The sequence below is a fragment of the Nelumbo lutea genome, chromosome 6 (genome assembly GCF_056320005.1).
Source record: "Nelumbo lutea isolate HS-2025 chromosome 6, American lotus-T2T, whole genome shotgun sequence".
NCBI lineage: Eukaryota > Viridiplantae > Streptophyta > Magnoliopsida > Proteales > Nelumbonaceae > Nelumbo > Nelumbo lutea.
In genome coordinates this window covers 5,495,300-5,515,035 of record NC_142689.1, presented here as the reverse complement: position 1 = coordinate 5,515,035, position 19,736 = coordinate 5,495,300, and the positions used below count along the sequence as shown (strand labels likewise).

The window sequence follows — 19,736 nt, the reverse complement described above, 5'->3', positions numbered from 1 at the left end:
GAAAATTGAAGATCCTTCAACGGTGGGTCCAACCTCTTGAGTCCTGACACTGCACCAACTCCATTCAATGAGTAGCCCCTGATCCAACCAGTCAGGCACAGGCTCCCTGCTTGAAATTAAGAGGAATAGTTCTATTCAAAGAAATATTAACACAAAACTCTGTTCATGGTTTGCTCTCTTGAGAAAATGGTTTGGGTCAATGACCTGAGCCGGAATCCACCACCATTAAGAAATTAGCAAGAACTAGTGGCAATTGCCCCTAGTTTACTTAATTGAACAAGGTGGATTAAACAATTAACACCCATGTCAGACATTCTTCTTATATAATACAATTATAGAAGGAAAGAAACAAAGAATATGGGACGCGAGAGAGAGAGAGAGAGAGAGAGAGAGAGAGAGAGAGAGAGAGAGAGAGAGAGAATCCAATTCAACGATGAACACTCATTGTCGCCCCTTGTATGACACTGCTCACTACTGGTGTAACATTTTTTTTTTTGGTAAAAACTGCTGGTGGTACATAAGAATTTGATGATGGAATTCCAATTCAACAGCTCCCCCCAGTCAACAAAATTATCTTTTTATAATTTAATAAATAAAATTCATGAACGCCAATGACCAATCTGTAGAGCAATCAACGGATTTACATTCGCGAAATCCACAAACCCATGATCAATCAATGAAATGAACCCTATGACCATGTCTAGTTGTATTCATCTATATACATAGTATGCCAATAATGGTAATACATGATATATGTATTCCAAAGAACAGAGAAAACATTCCCATAATAGCCCATTTTCTCCACACACAAACAAACAAGCAAGCCCCAGAAAGAAACACAAAGAAAACAACACGAAATATGAAATGCTAGTGTCATAGAATGGAATGTCACCAATAAGGCATCAGAAAACGCTAACATACGCCGGAGTCAATCGTATTCATCTCTCCATTACCATAATTTGCTAAATATGCTATCAGATCAGATTTGTAGAGCAGCTCCACCAAACAAAAAAGAAAATAAAATAGATTGAAAACGAAGATAAAAAAGAAACAAAAAGTGTTCTTTCCCATCTTTTCTTTTTCTTTTTCTTTTTTCTGTTTTTTCTCCTACTGAAAGGTCGAACCTGGTGTGTAAATGGCGAGATCAGGCCACCCATTTCCGCTACCCCAACAGCTGGAATCGCCATCCTGAATGCCCAAGAAGCTCTCGTGATTGTTGTTGCCCTGCAACTCTAAGGTGGAGTTTTCAATTGAACTTGAATTTGAATTCTCTGCGAATTCTCCAAACTGCAACGTGCGAGTACCCGAGCTGCTAGGATTCAAACCGTCTAACAGGTTCCCCATTTGCCCATTTGAGGCCAACAGTGAGCTGAAACTCCCTGAGATGTCGAGCATCCGGCGATCATGATCGATGGTGGTTACCGGCGGGCTGAAAGTTCCGGTAGGCTCTGGCTTCGGAACTGCTACGTCCTGGGTTGAAGAAGACGACGTGGAGCGTTTGGGGTTGGAAGAACGCTTCGTGTTCTTGCGACTGCCACCACCAACTGGGATGTTACGGAGGGCGCCGCCTTTAGTCCAATAGCGCCTGCAATTCTTACAGAAATGGCGAGGTTGGGAGAGATTGTAGTTGTTGTAGTAACAAAATTTGGTGTTAGTTGAATCACAACGAGGGCATTTGAGCTGCTCTTGCTCCGGAAAATGGGGCTTCACTGGTTGAAACGTCGAGGGATCTTGCATGTCTTTTCAGAAATGAACGGAGCTCTTAATTTAGATTTCTGTTTCTTTGTCTCTGTCTGCAGGGCCTTACGAATATGACATGGATCGTTTATAATTGGTTTCTGGAACTGGGTTTTGATTCTTCCATGAATTTGAATGATGAAACCTCTTGTTCTCGTATAGAGAAAGATGAACTGGGTCTTGAGAAGGAAACAGAGACAGAGGCAATTAATAGAAAGAAGAGAGTAGAAATGAAAGAAACTTAGGAAAGAAGAAATAGAAAGCTTGGAAGATGGAAGGTGGAATTTTAGAGAAAAGGAAAGACACAGTGAAAACTAGAAATAAAAATCAGAATTTTCTGGTGATGAATTTCAATGGAGGCAACAACTGTAAAACTTCAGATTTGTCAAATCCAGCAGAAAATTTGAGGTCTCAAAGTTTGATTTCCGTGCAATCAAATCCAAAGAATCGAGAGCTCAACTCCTTACCTGGATAAGAAACCAGCAAAATTTTGAGTCGGAAGAAGCGTGAGAAACAGGGAGACTGAGAGAGTTATTGGGGGCAAAAATCGTGGGGCGGACGATCTAATCTACGTAAGCACGTGTGAATGAGAGTGAAAGGTCAGAGTCGCCACTCGCCAGTGATCGGACTGCTGCCCTTCACACGGAGGATAGAAGGAACAAGGAAGGAAGAACGAATCCCAGTTCCTAACCCAACCCTTCCTATATCTACCCTCTTGTCTTCTGTTCTGTTCTGTTCTCTCTCTCTCTCTGGATTCATGAATTTTCTGGCTAAAGCCTTGAGCCTTCTTGTGCTCTTAATCCAGAATTAGTGATCCTGATTGAAGGGTGCTGTGCAACAGGGAACCTTCATGGGGCACCCACGTGGCCTCATCATAATAAACATCAGATGCCCCCCCTAACCGTCCGTCCATATATGGTCCCACCTAACCATCTGATTGGCTGTAAGATATGTTTAAGGTGGGCTCCAGTCGATTCTAGGGCCTAATGGCTTGCTGCACACCATTCCTTTTATTTTCTATCCATTTAACTTCTTCTATCTCTCCATAATTAGGACTAGTGATGATTCAATGAACACCCTCATTGTCTCATTGAAACATTGAATCACCCACCAAACCCTACTAACTAGAAACTAGGGTTTCCTTCTTCACAAATCTATTCATGAAGATTGGTAGCATAGCATAATCAGTCATTAAGTGTTTAGAATTCTCTAGGGTCCATTACGAGTGGAACTGTGGAGGATTCGAACTCGTATCATGTAGGCTATGGCCCCATATCATGATATTAAACATTAAAAAAATATTTATAATTATTTTCGTGATAAGACTCCACAATGGGTAAAAAACCATATAATATTTGAAGATGTTTATTGGTAGCAATGGACCCCACTCGGCCCATAGAGTGTATCTTTATTGGCCTATCTCGACATGGATTGGTGGGCCACTTGGTTGAATGCCCAAAACTCCCAACGTCCAGCAGACGCTGGGTAGAGGGTACTGACTCATTGAGTTGAGAACGGGGCAGATTGCGTCAATCACCAGATTGACGATTGCGTGCAACTTAAGCAACCTCCGCCAGTGAGAATAGATAAGATTCTAGGATGAATAATCTGGGCCGTAGGCTAGTAAACGGTCAGCATTGGCCGTTCAACTGTCGGATTGTGGATGGGCATTAGTAGTGGTAATATTGAGCTGCCGTCACCCACGTTAAGCCCCATCACTTCACCAGTGAACGTACTCACACCCGAGTCTTATTTGGGCACATCCCTTTTTTTATCAGAGCAGAGAGCACCGAACACTAATCCCCCAACTAATGAATACGATATGATTATGAATGAAGGTGCCTGGATATGGACGATAAAATGAAGATGCTCGGGCTGCTACAAAGTGCTAATGCATCGTGAATAACAGAATTTCAGGCTATTTGTTAAGTTTTGTCCCAACAGTCTTACCAAGTGGCAAGAGCCAGTAGTCTATTTACTCCTTACGACCTTACCCACCTCTTTTCTTTGATGCTCGATTAGGATCAATGTAGATAGAGAAATTGTCTAAAACTCAAGTTTTTAGTATTTCTTTTAAATTTATCATAAATTTTTAAAATGTTTAAAATTCATCATATTACTAACTTGATGTTCAATAGATTAACGAGAGTTAATATATTACCATTTTATTCTTCATAGAAAAATATAAATACATATATATATTTTTATATTTTAATTACAAAAACATGAAAAAATGTTCAAAAAATGTTTTCAAATATAAAATACATTAAAACACAAAAATTACAAGAAAAAAACTATGGAAATTGAAAAAAAAATTCAGAAAATAAAAATTGTAGAAAAAACACATAAAATTAAAGAAAAACACAAAAGTTGCAAATAAATAACAAAAAAAAAACAGAAAAATTTATAGATTGCAGAAAATAAAAAAACAGAAATTACTATATTATAGAAAAAAGTAAAAATTGTAAAAACAAAAGAAAGTGATGAAAATTTCAAGAAGATAATAAAAACCTACACAAAAATACATAAAATGATAAAAATTTAAAAATACTAACTAAAAAAGCAAAAAAAAAGCATATCCTTTTGAATTATATATTTTAGAAAAAATAAAAATTACAAACTAATAAAATGATAGATTTTTTCAAAAAATAAACAAAAATTAGACATTGAATCTGAAGATTATTGCAATAAAATTTCAAAAAATATTTCAAACAATTAGATAAAAATTTACAAAAATATTTTATTTTGCATAAATTTATAGAATCACCAATGGGGATTTACATTTTTTATTCAAAAGAATGCATTGCAAATGTTTTAAAACATAAAAAAATCTTTGAAATTTCTGATCATCTTCTTTCAAATCTTCAAACTAGTAGATCTGTGCGATAACAACCTTCAAACGAGAGAGAGAGAGAGAGAGAGAGAAAGAGGTCTAACCCTAACCTAAACGATCATTTGCCTTAACTTGCCATTCAAGGATAATTTGGTCATAAAAATTGTTATTTATGCTGACATGGCCATTTCTTTTAAAACATTAATTGTGTACTAACGGAAGATGTGTTTGAAAAATATAATTCACTGACATGGGTTCCCTGCAAGTTTTGAAAAGTTATGATAAATTTAAGAAAAATATTAAAAATTCATGATGAATTTCAGACAATTTCTCATGTAGAGATAAAGACGATTAAGTACCAAAATCACTATCTCGTACGGTTGTCTGACTGGGTTTGTATTTGCAGGGAGAGAAACACTGAACGATGGTTCTGGTTTCTGGTTCTGTTATTAGTAAGCCAGAGTCCAGACCCCATCTGAGAAACAAAGCATGGCAGAGCGTGGTACCGGTAGTGGTTGGGTCTCAGACCCACTTCCAGTTCCAGTAATCCGGTCCAAGTCCAGGGGTCGTTGGTCTTTCCATCCTTTTCACTCTTTATCTGTTGAGAATGGGACCCAGTCAATAGTCATAGTAATGGCAGTAATAAATAAATAAAACCTTTATTTAATTTAAGACGAAAGTTCGTTGAAACAAGTCTTGAAAGTCCACTTCCGTCTACTGTGCCACTGCGTATAGTGACTCTAGTCTTCAGTGTCGTGTCCATCCATCCATCCATCTATGCAGCGCTCATTGGGTCTCAGTTGGCGTGCTCTCTCGTTCTTTCTTCTTGACTGACACAATAATCCATGGTTATCCATCCTAAAGCACACGCCTGAAATTTGGTGTACGCCATTGTGCTCTGTACTCTGCGTCCTGTACAATTAAATTCCATATGCCTCGGTAAGGCTAGCTGTGTTTCTTTATTAACTTCAGACTTAAGTGGGATTATAGATGTTTTGTAACTTGCACCATTCCCTTCTTGGGCTCTTCCCCCGGGATTCCAACCGACTTGGTTTTGAAAAACAAGGGAAAAATTAAAACGAGAAGAACAAGAATAAATCTCATATCTGAACTGATGTGGAACAGGATTGGAAAGAATAAGGTGATGACTGATGAGGTCAAGTAGATATTCTTCACCGGCTCCATGATGTGATGATGAATGAATGGGAATAGAAGGTTCCCTTCTTTTTCTCCTGTCTTTCCATGTCTCCAGAAAATTTCTTCCAACCACTAGATGAGCTTCTTTCTGTGCAGAATCTATTCTACGTTCCACTTAATTAAAGTCAACGACTTATCAGAGATACGTTGGAGTTATTTTGACTTAACGCACATTTTGGGTCCATCTTTCATAATGGAGTTTAACATGGCAGAGAGTAGAAGTGTATAACCGCCAAGGAGAGGCCACCTCCGGGGGGCTGTCCGATGACGACTTGCGCAACTGTCTGGTGGCATCTATCCAAGTTCCAAGAGGAGGTGGCACAGATGAAAAAAGAAAATCACTACACCAGCTGGGTCAAGGGTGTCTCTCGTATATGGCACCTATGAGGCCCGTCCCGTGTGGACTCCTGGCCAACACAACCCACGGAACAGCCTTGGCTTTCAGCTGGATAAGTGGCCCTGCCGACGACCGCAAACAAGGGCGATCCACTTGCTTAAGTGCTTGGGACTGTGGAAAGCAGAGCAGAGCCCGCAAGTAATATAAGCTTCAAAAGTACCAAAGACATCCTCCTAGTGAAACCTGAATGCTTAATAAATTGGCTCGTAGAAGTACGAGGATCCCTCTAAACTATAGCAAATGATAAATGAAATTATATACAAAACCAGTTTTAAATTTCAGCTCAAGCACAGCCTGTTATTTTACAGCATATTTCAAAGCAAAAATCAAATAGAAATAACAGGAACCATCAAACTTTAATATCACACATTCAAGTGCTGGACTATGGTGCTATACTGCTATGTACATTTATATTAACATCAATGTCATTATCTCAGTACTCAGATCAATCATCTGATTATTATAACCTTCCTGTGCAAAAGAATCCCTGATTAACACCAAAATGTAGTGAAATGAAATGGAGACTTATCGCTTGCTTGACCTGAGAGAATGAAAGTGGGCTGCAAAACTATCATAATCTGGAAGCTTTGGATGGACATGGCTTGTTTTCTTTACTGATTCTTCACTGCTCTTTGATGATACTTTCTTTAGAAGAGGATTTGGCAACAGTTCCACTGCTGAACTCAGTTGTGATGAATCTATGCTTCTTGTCTTAGGTGCTGAGAATTTGGATTCCCTCATTGGTTTAGAAGTATATTGTTCACTAGATGAATCCCTTGGCAATATAGGATCATCTCTGCTCCCTGAACTTACCATCTGAGGTTGTAACTTATTAACAGGTTCAGCTTCATAGGAAGCACTTGATTCCTTGGTAACTGAAAACTTGGACTCAGGTATAGACTCAAAATTTTTTTGTTCAATTGGTTTATTAGTTCTTGGCAACTTATGAACATCTCTGCTTTCTGAGCTAGTCACCTGAGCTTCTTTTTTATTGGAACCCCAAGCTTCCTTGTGCACTGAGAATTTGGACTGTTGCATAGATTTAGAAGGTTCTTGTCCACTTAATATATTTGCCCTTGGAGTCTTAGGATCATCTCCTATAGCCTTGGGTTCAGACATTGCAGGAAGCTCATCTGCAGTGGAATCCCATGAGGACAGTTTCTTTCCAATCCCAAACTCAGGAGCAGCTGGCCCCTTGGATCCAACCGTAAACTTCGCACCCCTACCTATTTCAGATTCATTAGGAGAATCCTTTGTCCTGCGCGAAAGTGTGCTACCTGTGTAGTTCCGAATGGTTTGGTGGGGAGTTTCCTTTGTATCATCACTATCAGAATCAAAATACGCTCTTGAGGTTCTTACACTTGACTTTTTGTGAACTTTGTTATGCATTTTCTGACTGTTTGTCTCTTCATCACAAGGTTCAGACTGTTTAGGATAATCTTTTCTTCGGTGAGAAAGTCTCCTGTCCATATAACTTTCCTTGTGGGGTACTTCCTCAGTATCACTACTATCTGAAGCAGTATATGTTTCTGAGGCTCTTGAGCTTGATGCCATATTAACTTTTATGTGCATTTTTTGATTGTGTAATTCCTCATCACATGGTTCAGAACTGTCTGTATTCGTAATTGCAGAGGAAACAATTGGTTGTTTAATGGTTGGAGTATCTTCTGCTTGCTGTTGAGATAGCAATGCAGAATTACCTGAGGAAACCTTGGTGTAAGGTGGACGCCTGTAACCCTTATTTCGGAGGCCACCCGTTAACAACCCAAAATTCAACTCTTGCCCACTTTCAGAGCTAGATAAATTTGAAATGTCTGGGTTTTTTGTAATATCAGGCGCCTGTTCTGAACCAAAACTTTCATGAGCTTTGGACTCCTTGGCCAGTGACAACTTAAAAGATGGCAATGGCAATTCATGGTCCAAATTATCCAAATCTCTTGGGGAGCTAGTGTGTCTGGGTGGTGGCTGCTTGGTGGGAGAGTTAATTTGGCCATAATTCTCCGTGGACCTGCCTACATGCAGATTTCTTTCTCTTCTCCCAATGTGGTCTTCCTTGGAGTCTGAATCATCAAAAGAGGACTCTATGATAGGTCTTCTATTCACTCCCATGTTTTCCTTTACAATAGTTGATCCTCTTGACATATGAGTCCTAGTGCTTGGTGCTGATTTTCTACTACTGATGAAGATATTCTGACCATGAAGCCAAGTGCTAGATTCTGTTTTTTCATAAAGTTCAAAATTATCCTTCTCCCCTTCACTCTCAGAATCCAGAGTATCTGAATTATCATATGCAACAGGTAACAAGTCATCAGATTGAGAAGGAGCTTCAGATTTTATCAGTCTATCAGAATGTTCAGAAGGGGAGTGTGGTTCCACAATGAAAGGTGATTCTGCAGTGGACTCCAAAGACTCACTCTTGTTTTTCCTAGGTCTCTGAGCATTTGTAGTTGCCGAAAGAAGAGAATAGGGTTTCCTACCTGAAGAATGGGAACAAAAATCAGATACATGTCTATTATAGTTGGGCTTAGCCTCAAAATGATGGTCATCATCTGAACCATAATCATCAAAAACTGCAGGAGGATAACCAGCGGAGTCTAAGGGATTAGTGCCTCTTTGCATCTCTTGGTCAGTATTAATGAATGACCATTCACCACCATCATTCTTGTACTTTCCAACATCATCATTGCCATCGTCATCAGAAGCACTTCCATGGGAATAAGAGGATATAGAACTGCTAGATCTCTTCTTGAAACATTCTTCTCCATAATGGTTTGTATTCACAGTTTTCTTACTCTGTTCCTGATGGCTCCCATTATATACCTCAGATAGGGTAGATTGCCCTTTGGTACTTACTTCACCAACTAAATTATCCTTGGGTTTTCTGCCATGCCAATTGGGGTCAGTTGCCACGGTTCCAGGTGACCTGTCTTGAGAATATCTTTCTCCTTTGCTGAAACTAGCCATGGATATATCATTGTCAGCAGAAGCAACACTGGAACCTGAGGAAGCAGACCGACTAGAACTTCTCTTTGAATGACCATGACCTTCATACACACTTTCAGTGGCTCCTGGCAAGTTAGCTTGCCTGTTTATTTCTCTTGGTTGATTTGATACACCTGGATTCATGTCATGGGAGTTTTCTGATGAATTATGCACCATTGTTGGCGACTCCCTGGCAATAGGGCCTTCTTGCAACTTTTGAACAGTTGAACTTCTAGGTCCACCATCTCTCAAGCCATAACCAGATACCCCTTGTGATTCTGAGGAATACTGTCTTGAAAGTTCTGCAGCGGCCCTGGCAGCAATACTAGCTCTTTCTGCAGATTCAGCCGCTGCCTGTGCAGCTGAAGTTGCATCTTTAAATTCCATATTCCAGTTGTGCTTGTGAAATTCTCGCCCCTCAATTCCACTTTCTGTAAGATTAGAAAGACAACAAAAAACAATAATGAAATCATGCAAGCAATAGATAGAAGAATTGATGCAACAGGCTCCCATTGTCCAAAATGAAATAACTGATCATCAGAAACAAGATATATCTGATTCACATACCTGAAGTTGTAGTGGCAGGAACTGTTGTGTAAAGAGTACTGTTGTTTGTAGGAACATAGGCATGTGAACTCAGTGATAACCTGGTTACATTGTTATCAGGGATGTTCATAGTTGATTCTTGCTTCAAGACAGGGTTAAGAGGTACATCAGGAAGTTCCTCATGCAACTTACTGGCAGCCTCAAATGTACTTGGCCCATTCTGCTTTACATGGATTAAGAAAGAGAATACTAGTCTTCAACTCTATAACAATGAAATGTCAAGCAAACAATGATTTTGTTCTCAAGTAATATTTCTTACCAGCAAATCCTCAGGAGGTTTTGGATCTTTCTCTTCAAGCCTATTAGGATCCCAGTCAATGTTATGTTCCTGGGCAATTGAGGTCAAAATCTTAATCTTCAACTGACCATCAGGTGCTCTTGCAGATAAATTCTCAACCAACTGAAACATAACAGCATAAAATCCTTATTAGTTGAGAAAGATAACAAAGTTAAATTCCTATTTGCTTCTTTTGAATGCTAAACTTGAATTTCAATTAACAGGGATTGCCAGGAACTACACAAGCTTACAGTACGGTTTACACCACATTCTGGATGCAGCTCAAGGGCTGAAGCAACAAATTCTTTTCCATATTTTTTTGTGAAACGCTTGCAGATATCACTAAGTTCTGGTACATCCGCGCATCTTTTGGATGCAAAAATTAAACTAGATATTGCTTCCTTCAAGTCAATGGGGCAGTTTCTGGAGACATGAGAGAGAAACCAATAAATTTCTAAACCATATCTGGTAGTTGTAGACTTATCTTACATGATTCTATTATTAAAGACCGAGTTAGGACTGGTAAGATTCAGCTCTATATCATAATATGCAAATACAGTTTCAAAGATGAGAAAGATTCAATGAAGGCACCAACACCCAACTAACCAATTGAAAAGGAGGTCACAAACTGCACGAAGTAATACAGCAATTAACAAAGCAGATGCCCTATCCAGTAGGATTTCCTTCATTGAAATTTAATGTGAGGGAACAAAGTAAATAATCCCAACACTGGAAGTCCAGTTATCAGAAAATTTGATTTGCAGCAGTAACACAACCATTAGTAACTATATGAAGCCCACCTTTGTTATTTGACATAGCAGTTGCATTCAAATTCTTAGGAAAGCATTTTGCAAAATTTCAAGGCAAAACTTATGCACAAGGCGACAAAGACAATCTAAAGGCAGGGGAATATCACAAACGGTAAGAGAGAAAGTTGCTAAGAAATGGTGCATGTAACTAATGATGGAAGTAGCATATGGAGCAAATAATGTAACTCATGCACTTCTAAAGTCATGGTTCAGAAAGATACTTATCCTTCCTTCGAAATCCCTTACCTCCAGTAGGCCTGCAACTTGGGCTGGGTTAGCTTGAAACCAAGCTGAAAAAGTTGGGTTGAAGTTCCAGTTAGGGTTAGGTTGAAAAACATGAATCTGGCTTAACTTCATATTTGTATGTATAAATCTATGCTTCCAGAAGAACTTTGATCAATCAAACCCTCCCGTGAATTTTGATATATACCACCTGATTGGTTACCACTTTTATGACACCTGTTGATTGGTAAAGAGTTTTTCCAGAGTCATAGTTGAATCCAATATTGTATAAACATTTATTTGTCTATACAAGTACTTATTTATATATGTATGTATGCATGTGGCATGTATCCACATGGGTAACTACATACAACTGTGTATGCATCAAGGATTTAAATATCAGATTAGGGCAATACAGGATACATTACGAATGGAAACGTATCCTACAAATCACGCGTATTGGACCGATATGGGTGTGTATTGGCCCATATTGCATTGTATTGACCGATACGCACTGATACCAACCAATACACAGCATCTTTGACTAAAAATCAAAACACTGCTAATTGCGTGATTTGAAATCGAAACTCTATGCACGAGGCGCCGAAAGCCTTAAACTTGTCATCAAACCACTAAGCCATGCCATGCGTCATGATATTTAACGAAATAACATGATTTTTATTAATGTCTATCCAAACAAATAATCAATATTTATGTTTAAGAAATAACTCCAATTAAAAATTAAAATAAATAATATTTAGAATTAGTATTTCATAAACAAATGGAATAAATAATCTACCAATTCTATATTTACATGAAAAGATGATTTTAATCTCAAGAAACTTATGCAAATAAAATATTAATAGTAGAATAATTACCTTATTACTTATAATTTATAAATTTGCACACAATATATATCTTACAAATTTTATATATTTTTATAATTATTAAATAATATTTTAATTTACATTAAATGACAACTTACTTATTATTTACAAAAAATAAAAATTTGTTTACAAAATATTCAAGAATATAATATTAAATTGAATTTATCAAATCCACTAATTTACATTTATATGAATAATTGATTTTTAATTTCAAAAAAATTATACAAATAAAAATTTTAATAATGAAATAATTATTTTAATAATTAACAATTATGAGTTTTCTTATGGTATATATCTTAGAAACTTCAACCAATTTGATATATTTTAATTTAAAATTATATATTTTTATAAATTATTAAATGATAATTTAATTTATATTTGAGAATTTAATATTTGGTTAACTTTTTTATTGTTAATGTTAAAAAGTAAAAATAATAAAATAGAAAATAATTGATATAATAATTAGGATAAATATAATAGGACCATCTTGGACTCTTAACTAATGCATTGTATGATATCTATACATTCTGCTATTAATTATAATATATTTTTATATACACCATTAAATAAAACTATTTAGTGTTATTAATGTATTTATGAAATTTGCATGTGTTTCCCTAGTGTATCCAAGTGTTTTCATATTTTTCATTCGTATCCATGTGATTCCAAAGTGTATCCGTATCCGCATCAGTATCCAAGTTGTCTGATATGATACTCGATACCGATACTTTAACCCTTGGTATGCATGCATCCATACGACCATGTATATGCATGGTATGAATCTATGGATGCCAAACAATTTTACGTTTAAAGGCAAAATTTTTCAAAAGCATGATATCACTTAATAGCCTCTCTGTATGTGCAGGGGTAAGGCTGCGTACATTTGTCCCTCCCTAGACCCCACATTGGTGGGAGCCTTGTGACCTGGGCTGTCCATGATCACAATGTTCTTTTACATATAATAATGCTAAAACCGAATTTACCTCAACCCATGATTCTAGGAAATAAGAACCTTTGTCCAAAGGAGTAGAGATGTCAGGCCAACCTGAACCCAACATGAGTCCAACCCTGACTTGAATGGTTGCATCCCTAACCCCCAGCCTACCTGTGGTCAAGTGAAAAGCAAGGAGTCATCCATATCAAGTTAAGTGATAGTGGCCCTTGATCTTGATTCTTGAAGCTTGATTGTAGAGGAGCAATAATTTTAACTTTGGCAGCTGCAGTATGTGTAATTCTGGCTCCTTGGGTATTGGAGGCATTTTGAGACATGGTAGAGGAGCAATCCTAGCCTTGTTTTCTGGCCCCATAGGCAATGGGAATTTGACAAGAGCTAAAGTAATAACTGTGCTTCAAGGTTTATGGCAAAGCCCCTTGATCTTGATTCTTGAGAACTTGATAGTGGAAAGTAATTGTGGGATGGTTAAAAAAGGGACAGGTATTACTTGGCAATACTATACTATTTTGACGAAGATAAGAGAGCTGGGAAGGAATCTGCACTTAGAGTTCAATTGGGTACAAGGTCTGCTAATGCAATTGCTGATGGCTTAGCTAAACAAGGGATAATCAGGCAACAACTATATTGGAGGAGAATACCAAAAAAAAAAAAAAAACAACTATATTGGAGGATAGCAGGGGATCAAAATGTAAGCTAGCTCTGTAAGAAATTGTTTATGGGATGCTTGGCATATTACATGCAGCAAATACTTTATTCTTTCTACTAATCAATAAAATTTAAGTTACTAATAAACAAAGAAATAAACTTAAATATATTGTTATAGACAGATATTGATGATAACATCTATAAAGATAATAGGTACATAAAATGGGAACAAAAAGGCAGAAGAATATAGTGATAATTTCTAATAATATGAGACAAAAAAGATGAACAAAGAACAACACTTGATGCACAAAATGAGCCCACTAGTATGGAGATGCCACTTCTCTAGAAAATTTAACAAGCAGAAAATGCAAATGTCCAAGCTGGGGTGCTCAACAGATAAGGTCATGCAATACATACTTCTGTGACTCAATTATTGGCAACCGTGCAGCAACAAGTTCACAATAAATCTCAATAAGATCATATGCTGCCATGGTCTTCTCTTCCCTCACTACATGTTCAACCTGAAAAGAAAATCATCATCATCATCAAGCCTTATCCCAACTCAAGCTGAATCAAAGAAAAAAAAAGGTCATGACTTATGCGATGGGGATATTTGCAGATCCAGTCTCACTACATGTTTGTGACAATGCCAGTTCATATACCAAAATATTAACAAAGACTCATATTATGAATATTAGATACCAATATTCCAAATGGAGTCCATGAATACCACCTAATAATGAACTAGAGGTTACATTGAGAATGCAGTGAAAAACATTGTTTTATTTTTGCTAAGCCACTTTATTACTAAATGCAAAACCCAATGGATTATATGCTTGCTATCATGTCACAACATACACCTCCAACACTGTGACTTCTGTCAAGTTAAAGTTTGATGAATGTTTTCCTAGGTAATTCAGGGTCATTCATACATATTCTGAACCAATTGGCACAAGATAATCAACAAGAGTTGAACTTGTCAATGATACAGAGCGTCATGCTATCAGTATTTATGGCCCACCAGAAAATAACACCATTGAAGTAGGCTGATTCATTTTGATAGCAAGGATGGAAGACATGGACAGGTCAGTAACCCCTTCAGACTCTGCTATGTTTTCCTTCTTTTCTAACCCCCCCCCTCCCCCAAATGAGAGAGAAGCAAGGGAATTATATAAAAGAAAGAAGAAACTCCTAGTTCCCATCAGATTCCTAGATCAGCCAGCATTATCTAATAGCCTTGCAAGACCAGGCATTTGTAAAACTGAGCTCTTTGGGGTATGCCATTCTGTAATGTGGATTTTCATACAGCAAACCAAATTAAGGTTACTGATTATCCCTTGATTCTTCTTCTTCTTCTTTTTTTTTTTTTTTTTAATTCGAGTTATGTATATGTATATACATCTTTCTTAACAATACTATCATGCATCAGAACAATAGATTTATTAATTACTAAAGGTAAACAAATGATGTAAAGCTCCAAAAATTCTAAATCACATACAAGACTACCATTTGCAGATTTTCATATATAAAATAAATAGGAAAAGCATTAGGAGTTAAGAAAATAATCCTCATCACAGAGAGAAACCATGTGGCATAATTTAACATTAACATGGAGGTTCAAAGAAAGTATATTCATTTCAGATACCCTAGGTAAAAATAGCTGAACCATAATTTAAGTGCAAAAAGAGAAGAAGAAAAACAGATACGATTTGAAAGAGAAGATTACAGAAAGAAGATCAGTAGACAACATAGTCCTACTTGAATGTACTATTAGAAACCCTAGGTTCCCCCGCATAGATTTTATGTCCTACAATGTAGATCATATGTACTACAGAAGTACAAAAGCCCCAACCATAAGGAGGGGGTCAAACAACAAGAATCCAACTCAAAAACAGCCAAGAAGTCTCAACAGAGCTCCAACACACTAATATGCCCCTGAACTTGCTTCTTAGTGTTCTTATCAAAATCCAATGAGCAGATCTAATGACAATCAAATCAAGAATGATATACTGCTGCAAATTAATGGAAAAAATTCTAGAATTTCTGACCTATCAAATTTTCCATAATTAACATCACAAGTACAACCTTACATAATATTGGAAAAAGAACTATATCAAAAAATATGAGTATAAGAAAGGAGATGGCATTGAGTACAAAAGACTCTCTGGTAGCAAACTCAAAAGAGGGGTAGATTTATTAATGGTCTAACAGTTAACATTATATAAGATGTACATACATGAGGGATAGATTCCTAGACTTCCATATGCATTATCTCACAAGAAATGGTTTTCATTTGAACCATCTCCTGACAAAAAGGGTGGGGATTCTGGGGAACAAGTCAAATAGCTTCAACCAGAAAAACTGAACATTAGAGCATTAAGGACACTAATATGAGGGCCTTAAAGAAGCATGAACGCAAAGAAGGTCCTTTGGAGCCAACCATCCAAACCATCACCCACCATCTAAATGGCTATTTTGTTAAACATCAATAAACCTCTCTTGAGAAAACTCTGAAGGAGGCATAGGGAAAAGACTATAAATCCTTGAAGAAGCATTTACAAGAAAAGACATTTCCAGCTTTACTTCTTATGGATCATTAAATCTTAGTTTTTCTTAACAAAAGAAAAAAAAATAGTTTCCAAAATGGTTGCCGAGGGGTATTTCCTGCATTAGAAGAGTATAGACTTGAAACTTAATTTATTGAAGGGGAGGAGGGGAATATGACCTGAATATTTGACTTTCCTAAGCATAAAACCAAAATTATCTTATGATACTCTCATGTAATATCTTAATCTTTGCTCATATATTTCCATGCCAAATTTTTATAGAACTTGACCTATAAGTGTGGCCCTCTCAATTAATTAAGCAACCCTATGTGTGTTCTTTATATTTTCATATACCTGCAATGGTATTTCTCTAGCATTTTCTTCATTAATCTTGTTATATTGCTTAATTAGCCAACACAAACCAATTTCTGTCAAGTGTTTTAAACCTATACTATACTGAGATATCACTCAACATTTCCCTACCAAATCTTGACATAACTGGACTCATAAGATTGTCCCCTCTCGATTAACTAACAGTTTCTCCTTTATGCTTGTGTACACCTGCAATAATACTTTCCAAAATTTCGCTAGCATTTTCTTCATCCTTATTTCTAACCTATATTGAGATATCATTCAACCCTAAAGCCTTCTGCATCTTTGCCCTTCTCAGAGCTTGTTTAACTTCAGATACTACATTCTACAGAAGCATGCGATCTTTGATATATTACCAGATGACTCCCAACTCCTGTAATGCTTAAACTCTCAACATGGTCATCATTTAACAATTTCTAGAAATAACTCCATAAATCTGTCATGCCTTACCAAGATCATATACTTGTTGCTCTAAGGTCTTAGTTCTATTTCAGATTCCCAGACTTCAGCTCCCTGATTCTTGCAAGCTTAGAGACATCTAGGGCCCAAATTCTGAACTTGCACCTTGATGCACAAAGATGTGTTAAAAGTTCAATGCTCCAGAAACCAATAATATGTGGTTGCATTCAATGAAAAACAATTTTGGAATTTAATCAATTTAATAAAAATCAAAGTTGTACATAGCACCAATCAACTAGAAAGTTTCAAAATGTCAATATTGGTATGAATTGAAGAAAGTAAATAGCCTTAATATGCAAGTCTCCTCCAAGGTCACCTTCTTGATGTGGACAGACACTCGGGATCAGATTTGCACCATTGATCACCTATTAAACAAGGGAATGGTCCTTGAAAATGTCTGTAGCTCATCTGGAATGGAACAGGAACTGATTATCCACCTTTTCATTCATTGCCAATTCACACACACGTGTTATGGTCCCACTTTCTTTGCTGCTCTTTTGGAGACAGTGGGTCACTCTCCTTAATCTCTCTGGCTTTCTGTCAGCCTGGACAGTTAGGGGGTTCTCAGCCAAAGAAAAGATTTTGTGGAATGCCTTGCCTTTTGCTCTTTGCTGGACTGTTTAGAAGGAAAGGAATAGTAATTTGAAATCAAAGCATCCTCTCCTGAAGCAGTGACCAACAAAGTTGAATGGATTTTGAGATGATGGCTGGGGTACTTAAGCCATTTTTCTGTGACCTTTGAGAATTTCAAGAGATCAGTGGAACACCACTATTGTTTGGTGGTTACTGGACTTTTTTTGTACCTTTTTCAGTTTTAATGTACATAACTGCATATCTTGTGGGGGCACACAATCTCACACTCAGTGTAAATTATGATTTTGAGGGTTCCTCGCCCATTTTACAGTAATACAATAATTTTTGTACTTATCAAAAAAAAAAAAGAAAAAGAAAAAAGACTGATCTTCAATTCCACGGTCCACTATAGTGCTGCATAAGTTTCTTTTTTTTTTAATCAATTTGCTGCATAAGGAAGTTCAACCGCCCATGGAGCATACACATATATGATATATCCATCTGGCTTTATTGGGACAAAGTTATCTGTGAATTCCATGATGATGGGATAATAAATCAGACAACATAGGAAATTACAGTCTCAGTAGGCAGTTTCTCACATTCTGTCAAGAGTAGCTATTAGACATGTTTTTATAAATTCACATCCTTCAAAAGATACGTTAGTATCTTTGACATGTTTACTCTTTATTGGCAGCTAAAATTTCTCCAAAGATGCCAGTACAATATTGGGAATGTTAAAGCAATGTAAATACATCTCATCATGGCCAGAAATTAGTAGATCATCTCCAAGCCATGAAATGCACAATTTCAAGCAGAAAAAATCATTGATTAAAGTTGGGAATTTTTAAGGTACTAACCTACTAACTTAAGATCAGATATAAGAGAATAAGAAAACCAAAAGTCAACTAGGAAACTAAAAAAGAAAAAAAAAAAAAGAAAAAGAAACATAAGTGATACCAAAGAAGAATAGCTTCTCGCTAAAATCCAAAAGGATAATGGTTAGTTTGACTTGAGACGAAGCATATCAGAAAAGCTGAATGTAAATTAACGCGTACCCGTATTTTGGCAGTCTGGTCCTGCCCGGACTCAAGAAGCTGAGACAAATCTCTCTTTAACTGTTTAACTTGTGCATCTCTCTTATTCTTTAGAAGCTTTAAACGAGAGGCCGCAAGCTTCAACGATGTCTTGCTGCACATACAACAGATTGAAATAATCCAACCACAAGTCCAAAAACCCAAGTAAACTCAACCTTCACAACAAAACCCTAGAATTGTACGAAAGACATAATAAAATCATAGAACCTAAATCGTTTATAGATTCAAAGATGTGCAAAAGCTATATATAACATGCAGAGAAAGGGGGAAAATATTAACTAAGTTCTCAAGAACCGATAGAGATTAAATTACCATTTCGAGGCCTTGAAGCTCCTACGAAGCATTTTTTTTGGAACGAAATGGATCAGAAATTATGCTTCTATCGAAGATGGATTTACAAAGAGAAATCGAGACTGAAGTTTGAGTTCTGATGTTAATGGTACAAGCAAGTAAATTAGATTTTCCAGCTGGTAGAAGAATTGCAGTAAGGGATCTGCGACTGAAGAATAAGAAGAGAAATCGATCGAAGTTTCGCAGAATTTTAATCTTACAAAAGAGTATATTACAAGAAGGTAAAGGATTTGCCACGATTAACTTTGTAGCTTCTATTTTCAATCCTTTCAGCCTCTCGACACAACTGCGTTAAAACTTCAAAGAACTTAAAAATAAATCGTGGTCGGTTTCACGAGTCATCACAGAAAGTGAACCGCTGTCAGAGTGTCCTTGTCGTTATTGTGTAGTTTGCCACGGTCGAACCGTGGACCCCAAGGCCGTATACACGGTTTGATTTCAGGATGATGAATGGGACGACGGGCCGGCCGGTCCCAACTATCTTTTACGCGCTGCATCCTGCAGTGCTTGACTAAGGTCTAAGGTCTATGGTCTAACTTCTAAGGACACACGTCCCTCTAATTGATACATGGTCACATGGATTAAGGCCCCAAGGTCGTGGGATGTGCCTATGACTGAGGTCGGTGTGAGGTGCGCTCGGTCAGGAACAGATCCGTCGTGCAAAGAGAAAGGGTGAAGAATGGACCGATGGCGTAGGGTGCACGTAAAGGGCACTGACCTTGGCAAAGGTTTTAATGCTTTACGCGGGTTTGATCCGCGCCTTTATTTTTGGAGGAACACAAGTCATACAATTA

The 19,736-nt window shown here is 37.2% G+C and overlaps 2 protein-coding genes across 5 annotated transcripts; both read right to left on the bottom strand.

Annotated features, from left to right (window-relative positions):
• Window positions 1-918: 918 nt before the first annotated feature.
• Window positions 919-1,876, bottom strand: LOC148847004 (dof zinc finger protein DOF1.7-like). Its single transcript, XM_088950655.1, has one exon. The coding sequence runs from the start codon at window positions 1,735-1,737 to the stop codon at window positions 1,108-1,110; it is 630 nt and encodes a 209-aa protein (XP_088806781.1). The 5' UTR covers window positions 1,738-1,876; the 3' UTR covers window positions 919-1,107.
• A 4,541-nt stretch (window positions 1,877-6,417) lies between these two features.
• Window positions 6,418-19,243, bottom strand: LOC148847003 (uncharacterized). 4 transcript variants are annotated; one of them, XM_088950651.1, is made up of 7 exons: window positions 18,904-19,243; window positions 18,553-18,685; window positions 13,965-14,068; window positions 10,281-10,452; window positions 10,012-10,152; window positions 9,714-9,912; window positions 6,418-9,577 (listed from the first exon to the last, which is right to left on the bottom strand). In XM_088950651.1, the coding sequence occupies exons 1-7, from the start codon at window positions 18,933-18,935 to the stop codon at window positions 6,690-6,692; spliced, it is 3,669 nt and encodes a 1,222-aa protein (XP_088806777.1). In that variant the 5' UTR covers window positions 18,936-19,243; the 3' UTR covers window positions 6,418-6,689. The 4 variants fall into 4 exon arrangements, with proteins under 4 accessions (XP_088806777.1, XP_088806776.1, XP_088806778.1 ...); XM_088950650.1 differs by having other exon boundaries at window positions 9,714-9,915; window positions 18,904-19,226; XM_088950652.1 differs by lacking the exons at window positions 18,553-18,685; window positions 18,904-19,243 and adding an exon at window positions 16,916-17,029 and having other exon boundaries at window positions 9,714-9,915.
• Window positions 19,244-19,736: the final 493 nt, after the last annotated feature.

Bases quoted from the DNA above. Each gene is read 5' to 3' on its own strand.
- LOC148847004 (XM_088950655.1), bottom strand. From the start codon at position 1,737: ATGCAAGATCCCTCGACGTTTCAACCAGTGAAGCCCCATTTTCCGGAG.
- LOC148847003 (XM_088950650.1), bottom strand. From the start codon at position 18,935: ATGCTTCGTAGGAGCTTCAAGGCCTCGAAATG. The intron at 10,153-10,280 runs GTAAGCTTGTGT...GTTATGTTTCAG, and splicing joins AATGTGGTGTAAACCGTACT to TTGGTTGAGAATTTATCTGC. The intron at 9,578-9,713 runs GTATGTGAATCA...CTAATCTTACAG, and splicing joins TCCTGCCACTACAACTTCAG to AAAGTGGAATTGAGGGGCGA.